General features: G+C 31.4%; 3 protein-coding genes across 4 annotated transcripts; 2 read left to right on the top strand and 1 right to left on the bottom strand.

Annotated features, from left to right (window-relative positions):
- Window positions 1-776: 776 nt before the first annotated feature.
- LOC123696896 lies at window positions 777-2,192 on the top strand. The gene is made up of 3 exons (XM_045643280.1): window positions 777-1,027; window positions 1,339-1,766; window positions 1,976-2,192. The coding sequence occupies exons 1-3, from the start codon at window positions 939-941 to the stop codon at window positions 2,146-2,148; spliced, it is 690 nt and encodes a 229-aa protein (XP_045499236.1). The 5' UTR covers window positions 777-938; the 3' UTR covers window positions 2,149-2,192.
- A 1-nt stretch (window position 2,193) lies between these two features.
- Window positions 2,194-14,377, bottom strand: LOC123696895 (protein CREBRF homolog). Of its 2 annotated transcripts, XM_045643279.1 has the most exons (7): window positions 14,206-14,377; window positions 13,162-14,125; window positions 8,648-8,834; window positions 8,149-8,353; window positions 7,367-7,617; window positions 6,860-6,976; window positions 2,194-6,525 (listed from the first exon to the last, which is right to left on the bottom strand). In XM_045643279.1, exons 2-7 carry the CDS (start codon window positions 13,882-13,884, stop codon window positions 6,431-6,433), a joined length of 1,578 nt encoding a protein of 525 aa, XP_045499235.1. In that variant the 5' UTR covers window positions 13,885-14,125; window positions 14,206-14,377; the 3' UTR covers window positions 2,194-6,430. The 2 variants fall into 2 exon arrangements, with proteins under 2 accessions (XP_045499235.1, XP_045499234.1); XM_045643278.1 differs by having other exon boundaries at window positions 13,162-14,377.
- A 433-nt stretch (window positions 14,378-14,810) lies between these two features.
- Window positions 14,811-20,802, top strand: LOC123696846 (peroxisomal N(1)-acetyl-spermine/spermidine oxidase). The gene is made up of 3 exons (XM_045643225.1): window positions 14,811-16,197; window positions 16,823-16,943; window positions 19,153-20,802. The coding sequence occupies exons 1-3, from the start codon at window positions 14,861-14,863 to the stop codon at window positions 19,339-19,341; spliced, it is 1,647 nt and encodes a 548-aa protein (XP_045499181.1). The 5' UTR covers window positions 14,811-14,860; the 3' UTR covers window positions 19,342-20,802.
- The last annotated feature ends 1,838 nt before the right edge of the window (window positions 20,803-22,640 follow it).

Genomic DNA, 22,640 nt, shown 5'->3' with positions numbered 1-22,640 from the left:
CACAAGACAGTTCATTGGCATATTATGATATATTATGTAGTTAGATATAAGTTTCATATATTGTAATATTTACATGATGTTAAAAGAGCAACTATGGAGTTTCTTGCCGATTCTTCTCCATAGATACTGCTTTCCGAATCGGTGGTAAATGTTATAAATACTTACCTATGTAATGACGATTCGAAAGTGCTACTAAATAGTAGTCTAATTGAATAAATGAATGTTTGAGTTTGAGTTTGAAAGAGGAAAGGTTTGTATATATGTATGTATGGTAACATTATAAATGCGTAAGTAACTGTTTGTCTGTCTGTTACTCAATCACGCCTTAACTACTGAACCAATTTGTATGAAATTTGGTATAGAGATATTTTGATACCCGAGAAAGGACATAGGCAACTTTTTACCCCGGGACATAGGATAGGTTTTATCCCGGAAATCCCACGGGAACGGGAACTATGCGGGTTGTCCTTTGAAAACACGGGCGAAGACGCGGGCGAAAAGCTAGTGTCTAATAAAAATATTACGAAACAACAAATACAACGAAATTGAACCACGTTCATCTTATTCGTACAAAAATTTCACAAAAGGAATTTTAAGCTGGATAAGCACAGTAGGTATTTAAAATGTGATTTAAAAATTACAAAACAGGCCCCATACATAAAAAAGTGATATCTTTAAAATTATTTTATCATCAGTCATGTAAGCAAATTGCTTTTCAAATGGCAACTCCCGATCAAGTATTTATAAACTTGACAGTGACAGTATATAACTTACTCTGTGACAGTGACATTTAATCAATAACAATGATCAGTGAATTTTATAAAATTGCCTGTTGATCACTGTCGATAGTATTTTCAACTTATTTTCAAGTATTTTGTTAAATTGCCTATTAATTACATATCAGTGCGTGAATAAATATAATTTAAAATCAATCAATCATGAGTTTATTCGGAGAAATTGTTGAACCTGGCTCAAGAACTTCGTGGGAAGATTGGGATGATCCATCGATGGAAAATAATACACCGGAGTACATATTTATCTCTATCGTAATAATATAAATATCTGTGATAAATATAATGCTCCTGACTTATAATTGGAAACCAAAATTGCACTTTAATAGTTAAAATTCCTCGATAAAAACCGATTGCTATCTGTTGTCCTTCATGTTTTCATAAAACATTTTCTCTTATTTAGTGATTCAGATAAAATCTGCTACTTTGTTGTTTAATTTTTTTTCTCATTTATGGTAGTACTCCTTGGTTTTTCTTATAATCACTGCATTATGATTTCTTTGAGATACCTACTTCTCGACTTATTTCGATTTTATTCAATTTTCAGACTCAAATGGCCAAATAACCTCAACATACCTGACGAAATTGATCTTTTCATAATTTTCGATGGCAAGCGCATAACAGAGGCCGTTCAGATACGTCCACAACACTCCTTACAACTAGTAGCAACTGTAAAAGATATTGGTCTCGAGTTATATAAATTAAGGCGCCAGAAAGCTTTCATATGTCTTCTTAAAGACTACAATTTTCTTCTCACTACAGACATTGTGGAGCTGTTGAGAGTCTTTTTAGAAAAGAGTGAAGAGGTTTTGGTATTAGTGAATAGACCAATATCAGATTATTACAGCAATACAAACTTGTGCCACTCATGCATTGTAAGAACATTATGTACTACGATAACCCCAGAAATTGATCTTGATCTTAATTTCCCAAAATTGGAACAACCTAATATAATATCTGGTGTGGCAGCTGGAGGTATATGCATTGTGATTGTTTTTTATGATTATTAGTGAGAACCAGTAAATACTAATTTCAGATGATCATTTTATAAAATCTTTTTTCATTACTGTTCTATTTATAAGGTTCTTTTTACTACTTTTACTTCTAATAAATTTGTTTGATGCAAAAAAATGTATTCTTTAATGTACAGAATTATGTTATGAATGTTACTTCTTTTTTTACAGTTGTTACCTTAAGAGAGCACCTTGATTTACCAGCAAAGGTGGTGATTTATTACGTTGAGTATTCAGAAAATTATCAGATGCCAGGATTATTCCACTTCTTACAAAATCTAAATGTCTATTATGACATGCACGCAATGCCAAGTAACTTAATCAATTCTAATTTATACATTTAATGTACCTTTTATTAATGCTGTTATAATAAATAATACACATCAAACTTTGTTTTATTTTTATTTATTCTTAAGGTAAAATAAAATTACAATGATATAAATCCATTAGAAAGAACAATACCAGAAACTTAATAGAAATTATACAAATAAGCACAGCCTATTGAATCGCAGACCAGTTCAGTTTGGTAATCGAATAAGTTCACTAAAAAGGAAAGATTCTACTGTCGTTTTTGTAATATCAATAGTTAAAAAATATTTAAAACCGATAGATATTAATCAAATTCTGATATTTCTAAAATTAGCAACAGATTATCGTCCTTAAAGCGCTAAAAATAAATTTAAAATGGAAAAATTTATGGCAATTTTTACATTTTTACAATTTGAATTTCACTTTCATTACCCAACCAAGAATCTTTCCTAAAATAGTGTGCCTTATGAAGAAACAAAAAATATATATAAAGCAGAATAAAATTTGGTGAATTAATTATGTAACAACAATATAATATATAAAAATTTAATAACATAAACTTCACAAATGAATTACAAACAAGTTGATTCCTTGTTGTTTACAACAAATTATTCATTATGTAGAATAGCTGTATTGATTAAAGCTACTATGTGCGTCATTGAGACACAACTTTGATGTTTTTCCTTGCCTTTGAAAAAAATTGTGCTAATCGATTTGAGATTTCTGCACTTGATTCAGTGTATCAATTTCTATAGCATTATAATTGTTTTTTGGTATCAACATATGCTTTGCTTTTTGGGAAATTAAAACAGACGAAACTTTAAATACCGAGTGTAACAATGTACACATTATGTTAAGAAAAAATTTTTTATCTCGGATGAAGTTTGTATTTTTTATACATGGCGAAATGCAGTCGAATCGTATTAATAGTTAGCCTTAAATATTCCTTTGATTTATGGTACAGCCAACAATATTCAATACAACATATTATAACCATCGTATTTTAACTTATCACAAAATCAATAAGAGTAAAAAAAAACATGTATCATTAGTGAAATAACTTATTTGAGTTAATCGAGTAACTAAAAACAACGTTTAAAACATTACAAATTATATACATAATTATAATTTACATTGTAAAATATCATAACACTTATAGTATCACACACAAATCTTTAAGATTAATATGACTACTTGTTAACTTAAATATACTTAGATATATTTTTTTCAAATTCTTTTTTTTTTTCATTCAATTTACTTAAAACCCGTTCTAAGCTATAAAACGATACTGGTAATTTTTTTCGTTTACTTGAGTTGACTCAAGACATATTAATTGTATAAATATGTATAAGTTAGTCATAAAATATGAATATGTTTTGCATAAATGCAGTTAATATTCCATATGTCGAACGTGAAATAGGTATAATATTTTCAAACTTGCAGCAAGTGTTCATTTTTTATACAATAGCCAAAAGAATAAAACCCGCACTATACCACAATATATAGATACAACCAGTAGTGAAACTTCATACAAACGTTCGAAATGGCTCACGCACACAAGCAAGCGTATTTACGAGAATCGCAAGGGTATTCATAAATTATCCGTCAATTGTCATAATACCCTTGCGATTCTCGTAAATACGCTTTCTTGTGTGCGTGAGCCATTTCGAACGTTTGTATGAAGTTTCCCTACTGTACGTATCTGTATATTGTGATTATACGTAGTTTTATTTTCTTAATGCATCACTAGGTCACAAGTTTTCCCTGCCAATCAAAAAAAATATAATGGAACTGATTCTGGCAATACTAATCAAGTGACTTATCAAAATTACCGCCATTTTCCAATAACTTCTAACAGGGTTTATAAACTTATTGATACATCTATAATCTTATAATCTAGATAAAAATAGAAGTCAATTAATGTTAAACTACATAAAATTTGCACTTTATCTATATTGCAGGTTTTATATTAAAATTTATTAAATTTAATATGTTTAATAATAGTAAATTCTATTTTACAAATAATGAAATATAATTTTAAAATCTATCTTTATATACGACAAAATATATTTAGTATTTACTCTCTGTTACTTTATATTATTAACCACATACTCTCAGACGCATCATCAATATAAAACTAATTTAGATGAATAATTTTTATCATAAAATATGTGCCGCATCTATGCATAAGACAAACATCTTTTCGGCCTCTAAGTACCTACTGAAGATATGCATGAAAAAATTTTGTGAAATGAAGAGTTCAAATTACAAATGCATAATATAAAAAATAGCTTTTACTTATCATTGAAACGGAATATAATTATTCCAAAAAGCTAGTATTTTAACAAGAAGAAAAGAGACATTATTAGATAACATCTATGTTATCTTTTATACTTATTCATTGGTCCTATTAATTTTTGAGAACTCGTATATCAAATAAAAAGTTACATTATAATGGCTTTAATGGCAAGTTATATAATAAATCATACATTAATTTGATCACAGTTAATAGGTACCTAAAATAACGTCTAGTCAAACTTTATCTTTCAATATATTTTTGAAACATAATATGTGGTAATTTTTATCCGTGGTTAATTTTGCCGATAAAAGTGACAATTTGCACATTAAAACAGATGGTAAAAAATAACTTTTTTTATGTGTTGTAAAAATGTAAATAAGAGTATTAAATAATAAAATGTATAATTTATATTCATCGCTTTAACATATTATTATGTACCTATACAATATGTATGTAGTATGTTTGTACTGTTTGATATAAAATGACCCTGTCATACAGGTTTAATAAGTTATATGAAAATATAATATAATATTTCTTTCTATTGTTAAGTGTGTTATAGATAATAATATAAGTATGTGTTTATAATATTTTCAGATATATGTTATTATTTAAATCAATATGTCAGGTTGTTATTTGGCACCACATTAAAAATAAACATGGGTCACACTGAAAATCATGCCAGGGTGTTTTATTGAAGATAATCGAAATTCTGAAGTCAAATCTTTACTTGTGTTTCAAATAAAAAAAAAAGACGTGTGGCACTCGGGGACTGCCGCGGTAAAGAAATTGTATACAATATGGTGTGGCTTGAAGGCATGCTATAACATCTATAGCAGTCCGTACTCCGTGCCCGTCGGAGTGGGGAGCGAGAGGTTTTTTTTCGTACGGAATTTCTGGATTCGGTCCCCGCGCTCAAGGCCCGCGATAGAAGCTATGCAATAGCTTAAAAATATCTGTATTCTATAAAATAAGAAATTTTTTGAAATATGGTATAATGTAGTATTTCTCAATTAAGTAAGTACATTATCGTTAGGCCATGGTGCATGATATTTAGTGTTACCCACATATTATTATGTTCATTTTAAAATAACATATAGCATTCTAAATATCTATCTTATATATAAATAAAAGAAAGCTACACCATTTATGACTTTAGATTGGCTGCATTGGCTGATTATTGTTTTTGGTTTGTTTGAATTATCTTCTTTTTGAATAGTAATAACTGTTAAATTTTGAATTTTTTATAAAAAGAAGACTAGCAAGTTACCAATATAGTAAAATTAATGTAATTTTGTCACATTATTATAATTACCTACACAAATGCCATTAGTGCACATGAGTTAATTAGAACATCTTTCTCACTTTTGAAGCCAATAGTATATATGTATATTATATAACAATAAACAATTATAAATATAAAATCATGTCTGCCATCAAAATATATAAGATTTAGATAGAAGAGAGATATTATAAGTTATAAAACTATTTTAAATAGGTTTCAAATACTCAAATTCTACTTAGTTTTCGTATGTAATTAATATGACAAAATGTCACACTATCCGATAACTTAAAAGTTAAGTGTAGTCGAGTATTTAACGATTGCATCTCAAACTTTCTACAACTTCATTTAATATGATTATATTAAGATTCAAAAGCAGATTGTTAGATTGTCTACCCATTGGTATATAACATTAAAACCATAAGTTAAATAAAACTATAAAACCATAACCAAAACTAACTAACGTTTACTTAAAACCACTATTTGGTTTGTAACGATCAATACTTTCTACATATGTACTTATAAATACCTAATATATATGGCAAAAGATAAAAATGATGAGTTACCATTACCTTAGTTGCCTTTCGAAGCTCTAATGACTAAAACATTGAATTCGTTCATACAAAAATAAACATTGTCTTGGACAATTAAGCTTTCATATGACATAATTTTCTTCTAAATAACTTTGGAGGTACATAAAACAGCCTTTCGTTTTGCAATCTTGTACAATGTTTGCGAGTTATATTTCGTTCAGCCCGCCATTATTCTGTCCGGATTTTACGTTTTCCAATATTTTGTTGACGAATTCCGATGTTTTGCCGGCTATTTTCACTTCTGTAAATATAGTTATTAAATGTTAAAAAAAGGTTAAGAAGAAAAAAAATTATCGAAACAAAAGTTTTATTTGTATTCCTAAGAGAAAAAGTAAAAGTGAATAAATAGCTACGTAATGAGTATTTTTTTTTTCTGGCAAGCACGAGACTTCTTTTTGCTGCCAGTTGCGAATTTTTATAATTGTCAAAAATTTTCGAATTTTGAAATTTACGCACTACATTAAATTAAGACGATCACATTTACGACATTACCTTTACACAAATAATTATTTATTATAGATATTCATAACAATGCTGTTTAAATAGATTTGTACATTATATAATGAATAATTTACCTGTAGCCGTGCTAACAATATTATTAAGATGTGACGTCCATTCAACATTGTTGTCGGGGTTCGTCACTCGATTGCCTATTATTTGCTTCATTTGATGTATACCATTTATGAGACGCTCTGAAACAATGGCGAAGGATAAATAATTGCTCTTAAATTATATGAATTATATAGTTATTAAAATAAATATAGTATGGTGCATGAGAGAACCATATCTTGTATTGAAATATAATCAGACAAATATGTATTTTGAATAAATTTTTAATTTTTATATGACCTGGTATGTGGACAATGTAACAGTTAAAAAAACAAATTGAATTATTTCTCTTCTAGAATAAGATATTTTAATGTCTAATTCTAGTACCCATTCTACATTCTGATTAGAATCTTGTTAGAATATTTCTTCACTTCGAAAACACACACACACTTCGAAAACCGGCATTCCCCCTCAATAATAAAATAATAATAATTTAAGTAATACATAAATATAAAATGTTAACAAATACTCACTGTGTTCCTGTTGTAACCCATAGAGTTTCAATTTATTAGCTTCATGTTGGGCCTTTTTCTTTAACCGACAAGCGCGGGAGGCTAGTTTGTTTTTCTCCTTTCTCGTTTTTGGTCTCACATTGAACGGTAACTCGCTGACAGGTATCATATCGTTTATCACTTTACCCAAATTGTCCAATTCCAATCCAATAAGATAAAGCTTCCTTGGATTTGGTGTGAGATCGTTGCCATCGCCTTTCCTTGCTTTTCCACTGATAAAAATAAAAAATAGCAATAGGTATTATTGTTACTTTTAAAAGTTGTTTATGTCTTTGACGTATTTGCAATGCTTTATAATAGGCTTATTATTCATTTCGACTTTTCTAACACTTCATATTATGAAGTTCATAAGGGTGTTCGATACTTTCGTAACTAAATGAAAAATATATCCGTAAGTCTATAATTTCTAAATGTTAAATGAAACATTTTTTCAACACAAAATTTTTTATAAACCTAAGTCTAGTCTGCAGAAAATAAACAACAACAGAGTTTTGCGGTTATAAGCATTGTATAACGTCCGAGCGTTTTTTTTGTATATTTATCCATTTCATAGAGCTGTGACTCATACTCTTCCAATGTTTTGATCAAAACAAATGTCGTCAGAGTGAAAAACCAGTATAATATTATTTTGTACTGCATAGAGCGACATTATAGCGATTTCGGGGCTGTGCAGGTAGCATGATGTAACTTAAGCCAATCTAAAGTTATTTTTATAAGAGATGACCTTGGTCTTACAAACATACCTGTGTTTTATGCCTTTAACATTACAGTTTGGACTAAAAACTGGATCGGTGACAGAATTCAAAACATGAGGGTCTTCCGATTTCTTCTTCAATACCAGTCGTTGTCCTTTGGGCCCTTTGGCTTGTACATTGTACTGCCAGAAATACCTTTCCTTTTTAGCGTTGTGTCGGGCTTCTTTTTTCTCTGGACTTTCGTCATTTGATTCTAAAAAAAATATTTTGTGTGATTTTTTTTCAATTATGTTAACTTTCAAGCGATCATTATTACCTACACTGAATTTATACGAGAAGTCTTCAAAAATAGCATTTTATAGAGAGAAAGTTCTAAATTAATAACTTGTATCTTATCAGTGAATTACTAAATTTGAACTTACCCTTTCCAATAAATTCCTTATGAACAATTTCAGGGGAAATAAAATAAGACACACACACAGGAAAATTTGGCAATAAAATTTACGTTTTCACAGTAATAGAACAGATTTTAAAATAAAACACATACCATCAGAAGACAGATCCTCGTATCGGTCACTATCTTCGTCTGATTCAATATCTCTATCATCTTCATCCTGTGAAAAGTCTCCCGTTCCAGGGCTTAACAGACCTCCTGATAGCGAGGAAACTGATCCTGCTTCAGCGAGAGAGCTCGTGGACAGTAAGTGCTTACGAGGCTCACGACGTTGCCATATCTATCAAACATTTTATACTATACTTACTATTATCATACTATAAACACAAAATATTGTAAGTATGGATGTATGGATGTGTCTTATTCTTTCACTTAAAAACTATGGAACAGATTATAATAGGAATATTTATTTATTTATTTTGGTCTACCAACGTTAGTTTACATTACATATAAAATATCAAAATACATATACACAATTATAAGATCAATGTAAAAAAACACTTATAGGTAAGCACAGCATGCGAAAAATAAGTTTTAAAGTATACAATTACACCAAACAATTTTATTAGTGAAAAAAAAAGGAAAACCAATGAATATAGGTTTCACATCAGAATAACAATACAACTGAATAGTTATAGAAATACTTGATTTTGCACGCGGCTTTGTCCACAGGTGAAACCGCGTGGCACAGCTACTTTGTGTTTAATTATTGTACCACACCATTTAACATTTTAATGCATAAAATACATAGCATAAAGTATATTTAATATTTATCCATGTTCTATTGAACAACAACAAGGTTTGTTTAGTGAATGAATATATTAAACTTGGAAATCCACACATCAATAATGGTAAATAATCAATAACAGAGTAAAATTGGATAAACACAGTTGTTTGTCGAACAGTTTGTTTTGATCATTCTTATTGGAAAATCCTTTGAAATGTTTAATTTAATTTATATGCTATTATCAATGGATAATTGATGGTTGTGAATATATCATTCATGATTCTTATGTACAGTCACGAGCAATAATATATGCCTAGGGGGCGATGTGCAAAAATATCTGTCACTAGAATAAATTCAATAATATCTGTCTGCCCGTATACAGCAAAAATATCTGACATTAGTAGGCAACATAATAAAGTGGCATCAAAATAATGTGACGAAAATGTACAGCAAATAATTGTGACAACCTCTCACGGCATAAATATGTGACATCAACTAGATGGCAATAATATCTGACACAATTTCATATTTCTGTATTTTGCATCGATTCCTCACGAAAAGCATAAATATGTGACATCAACTAGGAAGCAATAATATCTGACACAATTTCATATTTCTGTATTTTGCATCGATTCCTCACAAAAAGCATTTAAATATGTGACATCAACTAGGAAGCAATAATATCTGACACAATTTCATATTTCTGTATTTTGCATCGATTCCTCACACAAAGCATAAATATGTGACACAAACTAGGTGGCAATAATATCTGACACAATTTCATATTTCTGTATTTTGTATCGATTCCTCACGAAAAGCATAAATATGTGACATCAACTAGGAAGCAATAATATCTGACACAATTTCATATTTCTGTATTTTGCATCGATTCCTCACACAAAGCATAAATATGTGACACCAACTAGGTGGCAATAATATCTGACACAATTTTATATTTCTGTATTTTGCGTTGATTTCACACAAAAAGCATAAATATGTGACATCAACTAGGAAGCAATAACATCTGACACAATTTTATTTTAATTTAATATTGAATTAATACAAAATATAAATTTTATTTTAACTACGTTGTTTTAAAACATTATTACCATATTAATTAATACCTATGTGCCGTCGTTGTATACTACATATTGTATGTCTAGATATTATATCCTACTAGCTTAACACCCGCGGCTTCGCCCGCGTTTTCAAAGAAAAACCCACATAGTTTCCGTTCCTGTAGGATTTCCAGGATAAAAGCTCTCATAAGCGTTAATCCAAGTTACCTTCTATGTGTGTGCCAAATTCCATTGTTTTGCCTTTTATTTGTGTGAAAGAGTAACAAACATCCTTACATGATACGAACTTTCGCATTTATAATATTAGAAGGATATCATATCATGAGTCATGACAAAATTAAAGTATTCATATAGTTAGGTGTCGTGGTCATATCGTAGATTTGATCATTTCATGATATGAGTGGCCATTTCACGAAATGGTCGCATATCGTGAAATGGCCAATTTAGTTTGGCCACATCATGATGTGGTTTGGGCAGATCAATGATAAGAAATCGTTTCACGATATGGCCAATTAACGCACGGTTTTTTCATGAAATGACCAAAATTATTTGATCATATCGTAAAATAGTTACATTAATCGTTGGTAGAGGCGCTGCAAGCTCTGTGTTTATGGGATAAGATGGCGGCCGCTGGCGAAAATTAAATTATTCGCAGTTAAAAACTTCATAAATCGTTTAATAACAATATTATGAAGAAAGTCATAGCAAAGAATTTACGACGAAGAGGTACGAATACTATGGAAAATGTGGATATCTTATATGTATTTAAGAAAAAATGCGACTTAAATAAAATAATTTAAGAAACTACTACTATATTATTATAATTGTTTGTTTTTTAAAAAGCGATCCGCTTCTGGCACTCGCCGGCCGCTGCCGCGGCACGCTCGCTTTGCTCGCTCGGCTCGTGCGTTGTTTATCAAAGTGTAACCTAACCTAACCTAATTGTTTTCTATTGCAAAAACGATTCGCTTCTGGCATTCGCCGGCCGCTGCCGCGGCACTAACTTAAATGACATTAAACAAGTTTTTAGAATATAGTTATTCTGAAATTTTTTAATATTTTATGGACTCTTTATATTTTATACGATCTGGCCAAATGTGGATGACCAAATCGTGAAACGTTGACGATTTAACGATCTGATCAAACTATGTTGGCCATTTCACGATATGCGACCATTTCGTGAAATGGCCACGCATATCATGAAATGATCAAATCTACGATATGACCACGACATAGGTACTTATATGAATACCCACTTGAGTAGATCTATTTTATTTGAAGGTTCAGTGTAACCTTCGTGTATTATTTAGAAATTGTTTTGTTATATTTGACGTTAGCGGCGTTTGACACCTTTGACACGATTGCTCCGTTATTCATTTTCTTTTACCTATAATATTGCTATTATTTTATTGAGTATCGAAAATTATGGCAAGTTAACATATTTCATTTAAATAAATTATCGTAATTTCATTTAAATAAAAAATATTTACAAAATATAATGTGTCTTTTGTTCATATTCTTGCCCCAGCAAAATACAAAACACTAATTCAATAAAAAACGTTTGACCTTTTTAAAATCCTATCCTATCTTATCCTACTAGTCCTACTATAATCCTACTTCCTATCCTACTAATCTATTATTATAAATGCGAAAGTTTGTGAGGATGTGTATGTGTGTGTTTGTTACTCTTTCACGCAAATACTACTGAACCGATTACAATGAAATTTAGCAGACATATAAAGAGTAACTTGGGTTAACAAATAGGATAGGTTTTATCCCAAAAATCCCACGGGAACGGATACTATGCGGTATTTCTGTGAAAACGCAGGCGAAGCCGCGGGCGGAAAGCTAGTGTCACATATTTATGCTTTTTGTGAGGAATCAATTATATTTTACAATACAGAAATATAAAATTGTGTCAGATATTATTGCCTCCTAGGTGACGTCACATATTTATGCTTCGAGAGGTTATCACAATTATTTGCTGTAACATTTTCGTCACATAATTTTGATGCCACTTTATTATGTTGCCTACTAATGTCAGATATTTTTGCTGTATACGGGCAGACAGATATTATTGAACCCGTTCTTATGACAGATATTTTTGCTAATCTGCAAATGGTAATATATTTATGCTTCTGACTGTAATTATCTCATTACTTCAATGGTGTATTTTATTTGAATAAATTATTAGCAATGAGTGAAATGCAATATGGAAAATGATTATTTAAAATGTATTTAATGTGTAAATAACCCCTACAACGACTTTCGTACAAGGAAAATGTAAAATTTTTATGATTTTAGTCATTTGTTAGAAATAGTTTTTAATAGTTTGTAGCATTCTAGTTAATAGCTTTTTGAAGGAAACATTAATAAATAATAATGATGTGATAATAATGTACACATGTAACATGATATGAACATTCACATAATTTCAAGTACATAAAAAAATAACCGTAATAACTCAGCCCCCAGAATCACAGACACAATAGAGAATCTATTGTGTCGTGGTCCGATCGGGCCACTCGGGGCTCAATAGGATACTAAAAGTTAAAAACACTCACTTTATTTGATTATTTTATTATTATCTTTTAATATGATTCGGTGCAGAGTTTTATTATATCTTGAATAAAGATAAGGCCACATACTTCAGATATATTAGTTACAGTATTTAAAAGAGGGAAAAATATAATATTATATATTCTTAAAGTTATGAAATAGCTTATATTTCTTGCATCAGTAATTTAATATAAGTATACAATATATTGTTTACATAGTACATTATAATTAATTTCATTTACCTGTTCCATAGTTAAATGTGTTGGAGCCGATGATGACAATTGCGCTGGTTGTGACTTTACACTAGTAGGAAAGGGTGGTAGTACTGAAGATGCAGGGACAGACTGTCCTAAAGCTATTTCCCCACTATAACCATCCATTCGCAGTAACATTTCCGGTAATTGGTTCATTGGCTGTGCGAAACTGGATGAAGCAGAGCTATGCTGGCTTGACGGAGAGAATGCTAGCTGAGCTCGACTGTATGGACTACAGGGACTCTCGGAAGCTAGTGGAGCAGTCTGTAAAGTATTTGCAACCCGCCTGGAACCACTCATCGCACCACCAATTTGTATACAATATTCACTCTCTTCTGGCATCAACAGATCGGCAAAGTCCAAATCATCCAATGATGTATCTGGGTTTGCGTTTAACTCCGCCAGTGTCGGCCCCAATATTAAATCAGCTTTGTCAACTTGAAATATATCATCGTCCTCCATTTTAAACGGTTCAATTTTAGAATTCTCCGCATCGAAAGACAGCTTATTGTAAGTGGGAACACTGTGGAAGGAACCTACTTGTGTGTCGGGTAAACAAAGATCGAAATCAGAGTTCAAGTCACCAAAATCGGTACGCCTCTGTGGTATTGGTACAGAAGCGGACATCGTGCCCAATTCGAAGGGCGATTCCTGCTTTATATCAAAACTGGACTCTAAAAGAAAGTCATGAGTGTAAATAGAATCCGACATTGCACGTGTTTATGTAGGTTGACCTTGACGTAGAATCGTCTCGTTGATACACAGGCGCACGCTTACGTCTTTATCGATTTTAATTCACTGAGGCCCACGTGTCGTTTACAATGTTTATTTATTTTGATTGTATATAACAAATATATTATATGTCACCATTGCACACTGTTATGAAATGATTTATCTGGGTCAATTTCATCTTTCAATTACATAATGGAAAACACAACCTAAGAACACAACACTAAATAAAATCCAATTAATTATTCACAATGACTTTTGATATTGTAGCTATTTAGAGCAATATAGATTGTTAATACACACAGGATTGAAAACGTTTCAACTCAATAACAAGTCTCACAGAATTCACTCAAATTGATATTAAAAACAGTATTCAAAATATTTCCGGATAAAATTTTTACAATAACAAAAACACTTGCACGAGATTAGACTAGTCGAGAAGTAAACAAAGATTTCACGATATTATTATTCAGCATATTCAAAGGTCATTAGAAAGCAATAGGTATAGGAAATGACAAGTGACAAAAAGAGATAAAAGATTTGCCAATCTTGTCGTTGCTAAAATCAGGAAAACAAATTCGCGGGACGGGAGGGTATCGGTCAGTCAGGATGTGTGCGTAGGGAGGCGACATATATTATATCCTATCGATTATTTACTTTTTTATATTCTTATGGAAATAATTAATGTTTAATATTTGGGTTCATTTTATATTAAATTTAAATATAAATAATAAATATATTAAATATCATATCAATGTTTATCAGTTTTCCAATAAAAATATTATCTGTATTCAATCAATTAGTGAGGCTGTATACAAACTTACCATTGTCCAGGAAGCCATGATGTAAAATTAAAAATAGTGTTTGACAGTGACAATTACACAATTAGATTTTAACAGCTGAGCGTCAAATATAAAAGCTCAGTTGTAAATTTTCTCTGTAAAATATAATATTTAGTATGGGCGACGACGAAATTAATTCTAGTAAAAAATGTGAAAAAAATAAATACAATGTAATTATAATTGGCGGCGGTGTGGCAGGTCTAGCCGCCGCTAATCATCTTATCAATAATGGGATGCAGGACTTTATCATAATAGAGGCAAGAAAACGTATCGGTGGTCGTATTATTGCTATACCAATGAAACATCACAGAGTAGAACTAGGAGCGAACTGGATCCACGGCGTTTTGGGTAATCCAATATACGAGTTGGCAACAGCAAACGGACTTGTAAATATAATCAACGTACCAAAACCACATAAGGTTATAGCAGCAACAGAGGATGGGAAGCAAGTACCTTTCGGCGTTTTACATGAAATTCATGAGGCTTATGTGTGTTTTTTAAGACGATGCGAGGAATATTTTTTGTGTCAGTATCTACCACCGCCTGATATTCACAGTGTGGGCGAACATATAAATCTTGAAGCAGCAATATATCTTGAGCGCTTACCAACGTCAGAAGAGAAAAGGTTGCGACGCCTAATCTTCGACTGTCTTTTAAAACGTGAAACGTGTATATCTGGATGTAATTCAATGGATGAAATTGATCTCTTAGAACTTGGTAGTTACACAGAATTACAAGGTGGTAATATTTTGATACCTTCAGGGTACAGTCGAATTTTAGAACCATTGACCAAGAATATTTCAGCAGATAAAATAATGTCAAATCATCCAGTGTCTAAAATAATTTGGAATACAAATGGAAACTCTGATGATTTAGGTGAAGAATCAGAAGATTCAGATCAGACTGTTATAGAGGATATCTCAAAAACATCAGCCCCTGACCAAGCTAGTCTACACAATAAAGCTAGTGCAGAATCGGAAGATAAGCCAAAGAAAAGAACACATTTAGTTGAGGTACACTGTGACAATGGTGAAAGTTATTATGCTAATCATGTTATATGCACAATTCCTTTGGGTGTACTCAAGGATCACGCCAGCACTCTATTTGAACCTTGCTTACCTCAATACAAATTGGAGGCGATAGAAAGGTTGCTTTTTAGTGCTGTTGATAAAATTTATTTAGAATATGAAAGACCATTTCTTAATCCTGACATAACAGAGATCATGTTGCTTTGGGATAATGCCTCGTCCACGGAAAGTATGGCAGATTCATGGTATAAAAAAATTTACTCATTTACAAAAGTAACGGAAACCCTTTTATTAGGCTGGGTATCAGGTAAAGAGGCTGAGTACATGGAAACTTTATCAATGGAGGAGGTTGGAGTGACATGTACCAAGATATTGAGGAAGTTTTTAAATGACCCCTTTGTTCCAGAGCCTATACTCTGTGTTTGGTAAGATCCTTCATATATATCGTTTTTTTATTAACTATAATGTTTTGGACTATGAGGCTAGACATCTGGCTTCCTAAAGCACTACAATGTTTGTAGAGTAGTGAACTTCGTAGAGTGAATTGGGGTTATCATCTCCGATTAACAAAATAGTTGTGGATGTAATATGCATTTCTTATAATAATTATTATTTCATTATAAACAAATCCACAAGATAGAGCAAGTGATTCATTGAAGGAAATTGTAAAACCAAGCCCAATACATTATGTACTGAACAGATTATCAATCTACACACCATAATCATAATTAGCAAAATATTTCAAAATTATGTCAAAACATTATCATTTTCATATTCTTACGGAACCAATTAGATTTTATCAGTTCTTCCATATCTATAGCATATTATTAATACCCATGTGTTTATCTAGCAAGCTAATAAACTTATCCTTTTATCTCAACCTTTAATTGTCTTCATTTAAAATTACAGGAGCTGAAAAATATATTTTAATCTCAATTTAAAACCACTAGTCTTAAAAGAAGTAATAATAACAACAACAAACAATATATTAAAAATATAATTCTTGAAATAATTATCAATAATTTATATAAAAATGTCTTGCCATTTCAGTACTAGTTGGAAAAAGCAACCGTACACGCGCGGCGCATACACAGCTATCGGAGTAGGGGCAAGTCAGAGTGATGTAGAGAGCTTAGCCCAACCACTATTTAGGAATGTACGTGATAAAAAGGTAGTAGCTAGTTATCTTATCATATCATTAATCAGACCATATTTGTATCTTAGCTATAATATAAATTCCAATTTATTATTTATTGTGTTTCTTGTTCGTTATTTTTGTTTAAATGTCAATGCACCTCTATAATGGTTTCATATCTATAAAATACAGAAATATCATAGTAATCATTTGACTCAAAAGTATCTCTAGTAATGTCGCCATAACATTGATGTTAAAACCGTTAGATTATAATTTTTCGACAGATTGCAATCTCGCGAGCTATAATAATCTAATTGTTTCTATAAATTTATGGTGGCAGTTATTACCAGGTTTCTGGAGTTTGAATAAACACACATTTCTTTCACTTACTTTATGGCCAAGTAAGAATCTTCAGTGCCCTGCCAGACCAAATGTAGGTATTTGATGTACCTATGGCCGAAATAAACTGCATTTTTATTACATAATATTATGTTGTAAGTTTTTACACATTAAACTGATGTAAGCTGTTGATTTTATTATTATTTGCCAACTATTACACACATAATTATAAGTTATTTCCTGTATGATGAACAGGGTTTAACGTAACGGCACCGGTTTCCGACTAGCCTCCTCTATCCGACCATTTTGATTTTTATTTGATAAAACGTTTAAAATACGCGCGACACTCGTGAAACTGAAGGCTTTCGATCCAATCACTTATCGTACGTCATCTGTCCAAAATTGGGTTTCAAATTTTAACCGACATTTCGTCAATCCAAGAAAAGCTAGGCGAGGGTGTAGTTTGTATTGAATTGAATGCGAAAAAAACATAAAATGGTGAAAATAAACATTTGGATTTTTACGCTAAATACTCTGGTAAGTTTGTGGTTAATTTACTTTGAACGTTTTATTGGTGTTTTAAATTATTAATTTTAAAATATACATGCAAAGATAGCGTGTTTTTATAGGTTTTTTTGGACAAATAATTATGGACGGAATGAGGAGCTTTTCAAAATAACAACATTCCGAAATCCGACCAAATCGGTCGGTAAACGGAATTTCGCACTTTGTAAAAGAAGGTAATTATCTATTATGCATGTTGTTTTGTGGAGGTTTCGTATTAAGTTATTTATTCTAAACGCTATGCTTACATACTACACCTGTATGCGACCAATGCTAACTTTAATGGATTATTTGTAATATACGTTTTAACTGACACTCTTTTTTGATTTTTTTGTTATTCATTTACAAAGACCGGTCCGGTTTAAAAACCCTATATTTTACGTTTATGACACATAATTGCATACCTACGAAATTGTGAGATATTTATAAGTGTACATATGAAATAGAAATGAACTAAAAATGAATATCAATTTCGGTTTAGAGGCTTTATTACGCAAATTTAGGTTTGGTCGGAATCTAGGTGCGATATATTTCCCTGTTTCCGTCCAACTGGGTTGCTTTTGCTTGCGCTGTGCTTGAGTGAAATTGCATGCGTTTATTTCAGGTAAAGAGGCTGAAGTATTCTCATTAGCTGAAATAATACTTTTGGTGAAATGGATTTTAGAATTGGGCAAAGTCAATGGGACATTCTAATTTAGTGTGGATGACCAGTGAGGCATTTTATGAGTTTGAGTTTGAGTAAATGTAATTTTAAACTACTACAGTCTAACATAGAGTTAGTTTTTGTTATTATAAAAAATGCTCAAATATTATTTAAAACTAGCGGTCCGCCCCGGCTTCGCCCGTGGTACATATTTAAAATATCTCTCCATAAGAACCATCCTCGTACTTCAAGTAATATAATAAAAAAAGAATTATCGAAATCGGTCCACGCGTGCGATGCAGTGAAAAGACGAAACTGGTTTTTACGAATTTCCATTGTATTTCTATTATCATAAAGTTGATTTTAGTAGAAAATATTTGACTGGTCGGAATCTAGCTACTCAGTGGTCGGAAACACGTGTATTTGTACTCAGTTGGTCGGAAAATGGTGCTTTCAGTTAATTTCCAGTCGTGACAGTTAAAATCCAAATTTAGGTAATAAAAAGCCATTATGAAATACAATTATGTGCATATTTTAAAATATAAGTTCGTAATCTTTCATAATATCATTTTTTCTTATGACCTCTAGAGTATTTAATTTATCTTTTAAAGGATTCATTTAGCCGTATCAATCAGTGGTCGGTATTCGGTGCCATTACGTTATATTTTTTTTAATCATTGTTATTTTTTAAATTTTCAGCCAGTATTACTCTTCGCTGGAGAGCATACACATAGCAGCTTTTATTCAACAGTGCACGGAGCTTATTTATCAGGTCAAATTGCCGCGCGGAGGATACTAACTCCGGATATAGCACCAGAAAATGATCTAGAATGTCCTGGATCAGCTGATATCAATGCATGGATTCAAGGTATACAGTTAGAAGGGTAAAGTTACCATTATCTGTGGAATGACTTTTTTTTCATGACAATGGCAGCAGGCCTGTTATAATGTTTTTGTAGACTCTGTAGGATGTGATAGTAATTAATATTTATTTAGGTTTATTGAGCCTTATGGCAGCATATAAGACAATGCAATTTTCATAAAATGGCTTATGGTTTATGCGTTTATAATTTTTTATTAGATTAGTTAAAATTAATAATGAGTTGAACATAATATTATATGTGCTTCAAATTGAAAAATGTTATATTTTTTTTTAGTATTGAGGTATTTTGTTAAGTGTATGAGTAATGAGTATAGCTATTTACATATTACATACATGCATTGGTTTTTGTTTCGATTGAAATGTTTAAATTTGTTAATTTTGTGTAATCTATGATACCAAACTCGCATAATACCTATTTAATGCAATAGTCATAGAATCTACAATTTCGATTACTCCAGTCTGTATTTATATATTTATGTCCATTACTGTTTCAAAAGTAATACCCCAGCCACACTATGCTACTCGTCCTGCTCATCGCGCTGCCGCTCGCCTCGATATTGCCGTCTGGCCACACACTGCTCTACTCGCGCGATTAATCGCGACGCTCTTCATTTCGCACTCGTATTGCCGGTCCTTTGACTCGCGCGCAAAAGCCGACAAAATAGGGAGCAGTGAGCAGGACGATGAGCACGACGAGTGGCATGACGAGTAACGTTGCCACACTACGTCCCTGCCTAATTTCCTCGTCACTTCCCATACCACTCGTCGAGTCGTGTGGCTGGGGTATTATGAATGGATAGGATGATTTCGTAATTTTATGTTTAGAATTATTTTTATATTTAAATTAAAATTATCTCAAATCATAATAGTTTTACCTCGAGCTTCAATTCCGAGTTTTCTGGATAGTCAATAAATAGGCATTTATGTAATCTAGATAAGATATAGGTTTTTCATTGATCAGAAATTGAGGCTTCACCCAAATCGTCTACTAGAGTCGTAACGGCTTAATAAAGAACCCTATGAAGTTGCAATAAGGCATACATTTCAATTGACCAAGGTTTATGTTTGCTCTCTAATTTATCAATTATCTTATTATATAAACTAAACGCCTTTCACATTCAAGAACTTATGCTTCAAACTTGTTCTATAAAAATTCTAAATATCCATTAAGGGCATGAAATAAAATATGTAATACTTAATACGTTTAAAATTTACGCTCGAAATTAGACGTTCGAAATTTATGTAGCGGTACATGAGCGGTACCTATATTAATGTGAATACTGTCTTCCATAATGCCTACAATGTGAAGAACACCGTTAGCAAAAATCGACATGTTTCATTAGGACAATATTTTGTGATGGGGAACCCCATTAATTATTATAATAATAATATGTTAATATGAAATATTAAAATACTAGCTTTCCACCCGCAGCTTCGCCCGCGCAGTCAAAGAAAAACCCGCATAGTTCCCGTTCCCGTGGGATTTCCGGGATAAAACCTATCCTATTTCCCGGGGTAAAAAGTAGCCTATGTCCTTTCTCGCGTATCAAAATATCTCTATACCAAATTTCATGCAAATTGGTTCAGTAGTTAAGGCGTGATTGAGTAACAGACAGACAGACAGAGTTACTTTCGCATTTATAATATTAGTATGGATATTGTGATCTCTGCCTAAAATGTAATTGACTAATAAATAATGTTTAATTCTATACAAAAACAGATTATGAAGTTGTGTACACTGTGTTCATTATCTAGGGACGCAAATAATAGGCTATGGCGTGGAACCAATAAGTAATAGAAATAACTAGTTTACTTGTTATATCATGCCCTGTTAGGTTGACACATTTTTTAATTGTTTAATATATCAGGGGGTTTTAGATACTATATAAAATATTGCAATTTTTTCTGCTAGCTAACTAAAATAGATTTATTAAATTTGATAATTTTGATGAACGGTACTCTATAATAGGGTAGGTAAATGATATGAACTGTGAAATTATCTTCGATCATGAATGTATGGATACCCATGCGATTAATGGAATGGAATTCACATAATTACAAAATAGCACAAAATCGATTTTCATACAATAGCTGGATGAGACTTATGTTATAATTTATAAAAATATGTATATAATTATAATAATATGTACAACCAATTATGGACTACACTGTACACAATGTGTATTATATTATGTACCAAAGCTTATTTTTTACAATTAATGTTTTTGTTTTTACCATTATTGCACTAAAACTGTTATTCCAAATCTTATGTATTTTTTTTTATTCTCTCTGGATTGGTAGAGTTCTTGTAGAGTTAATAATGCACATTGGTTTTACGAATCGCATACAGCGATGTTAATAGTGATACATAGGTACATTTACACATAAATATTAGGAATTATGACATGAAATTTATTGAAAATAACCTGCTGTTCAATTTTCTAGTCAGGTGCAGGTTTTGTAATGCTTAAATAAAATCATATAAAAAAAAAAAAAACAATTTTATTTTATTCAGAAACTAGTAACCCTGAAATGGACGAACTCCGCTTGTTTCCTCTGTGCAACAAAATATTAAGCACTTATTCCAAAAATTATTATTTATTTATTTATTTATTTACGGCATACGCCAAACCATACATATATTAAACTTAATTCTAAACTTATCTCTATGTCCTTAGTTCTAGGTACCTCTTACATTCTTCACCTATCATTCCCATCCCTGACACAAACAAATCATATACTGGTGCAGAATTGAGGACTGAGTTCAGCAGCGAAAGCAGCGCCCGGCAGACTTCTTGGCCAAACAGTAGCGTGGTGGGGGGAGTTTGCGCATCAAGTTTTAGTTAGTACCACGCTACTTTTTGGCCAAGAAGTTTACCGGGCGCTATACTTAAGTAATCACGGACGGTTCTCAATTTAACTGGCAATCATAATTAATTAAGAAAACAAAAAGTTAGTTTATTGTTGTTAGGCAAACTAGGTATTTATGTTATTCTCCTTCTCAGGTGAGTGAGAATAAAGACTTAACGAGGTCTATAGCTTTCTCTGTCTACAAAATGTAATCACTAATAAATTAATAATGTCACTACTTTACCGGCTTTTTTTCTGTGAATGATAATTAATTATGGTGTTAAAAGAAACAACAGAATTAGAAAAATATTTTATTAAGAATTTAACATATTAATATAATATATGTAAATCAAACATAATATGCAATAAAATGCATAATAGCACCTTGAAAAAAAATGATAACAATATTCAGATTATTGTATAATGTATATTACAGCTAGAGGACAAGAGCAAC

Source organism: Colias croceus, chromosome 13 (genome assembly GCF_905220415.1).
Source record: "Colias croceus chromosome 13, ilColCroc2.1".
Lineage (NCBI taxonomy): Eukaryota > Metazoa > Arthropoda > Insecta > Lepidoptera > Pieridae > Colias > Colias croceus.
The sequence above is the reverse complement of the archived record's forward strand: the minus strand, read 5'-3'. Positions and strand labels throughout refer to the sequence as shown.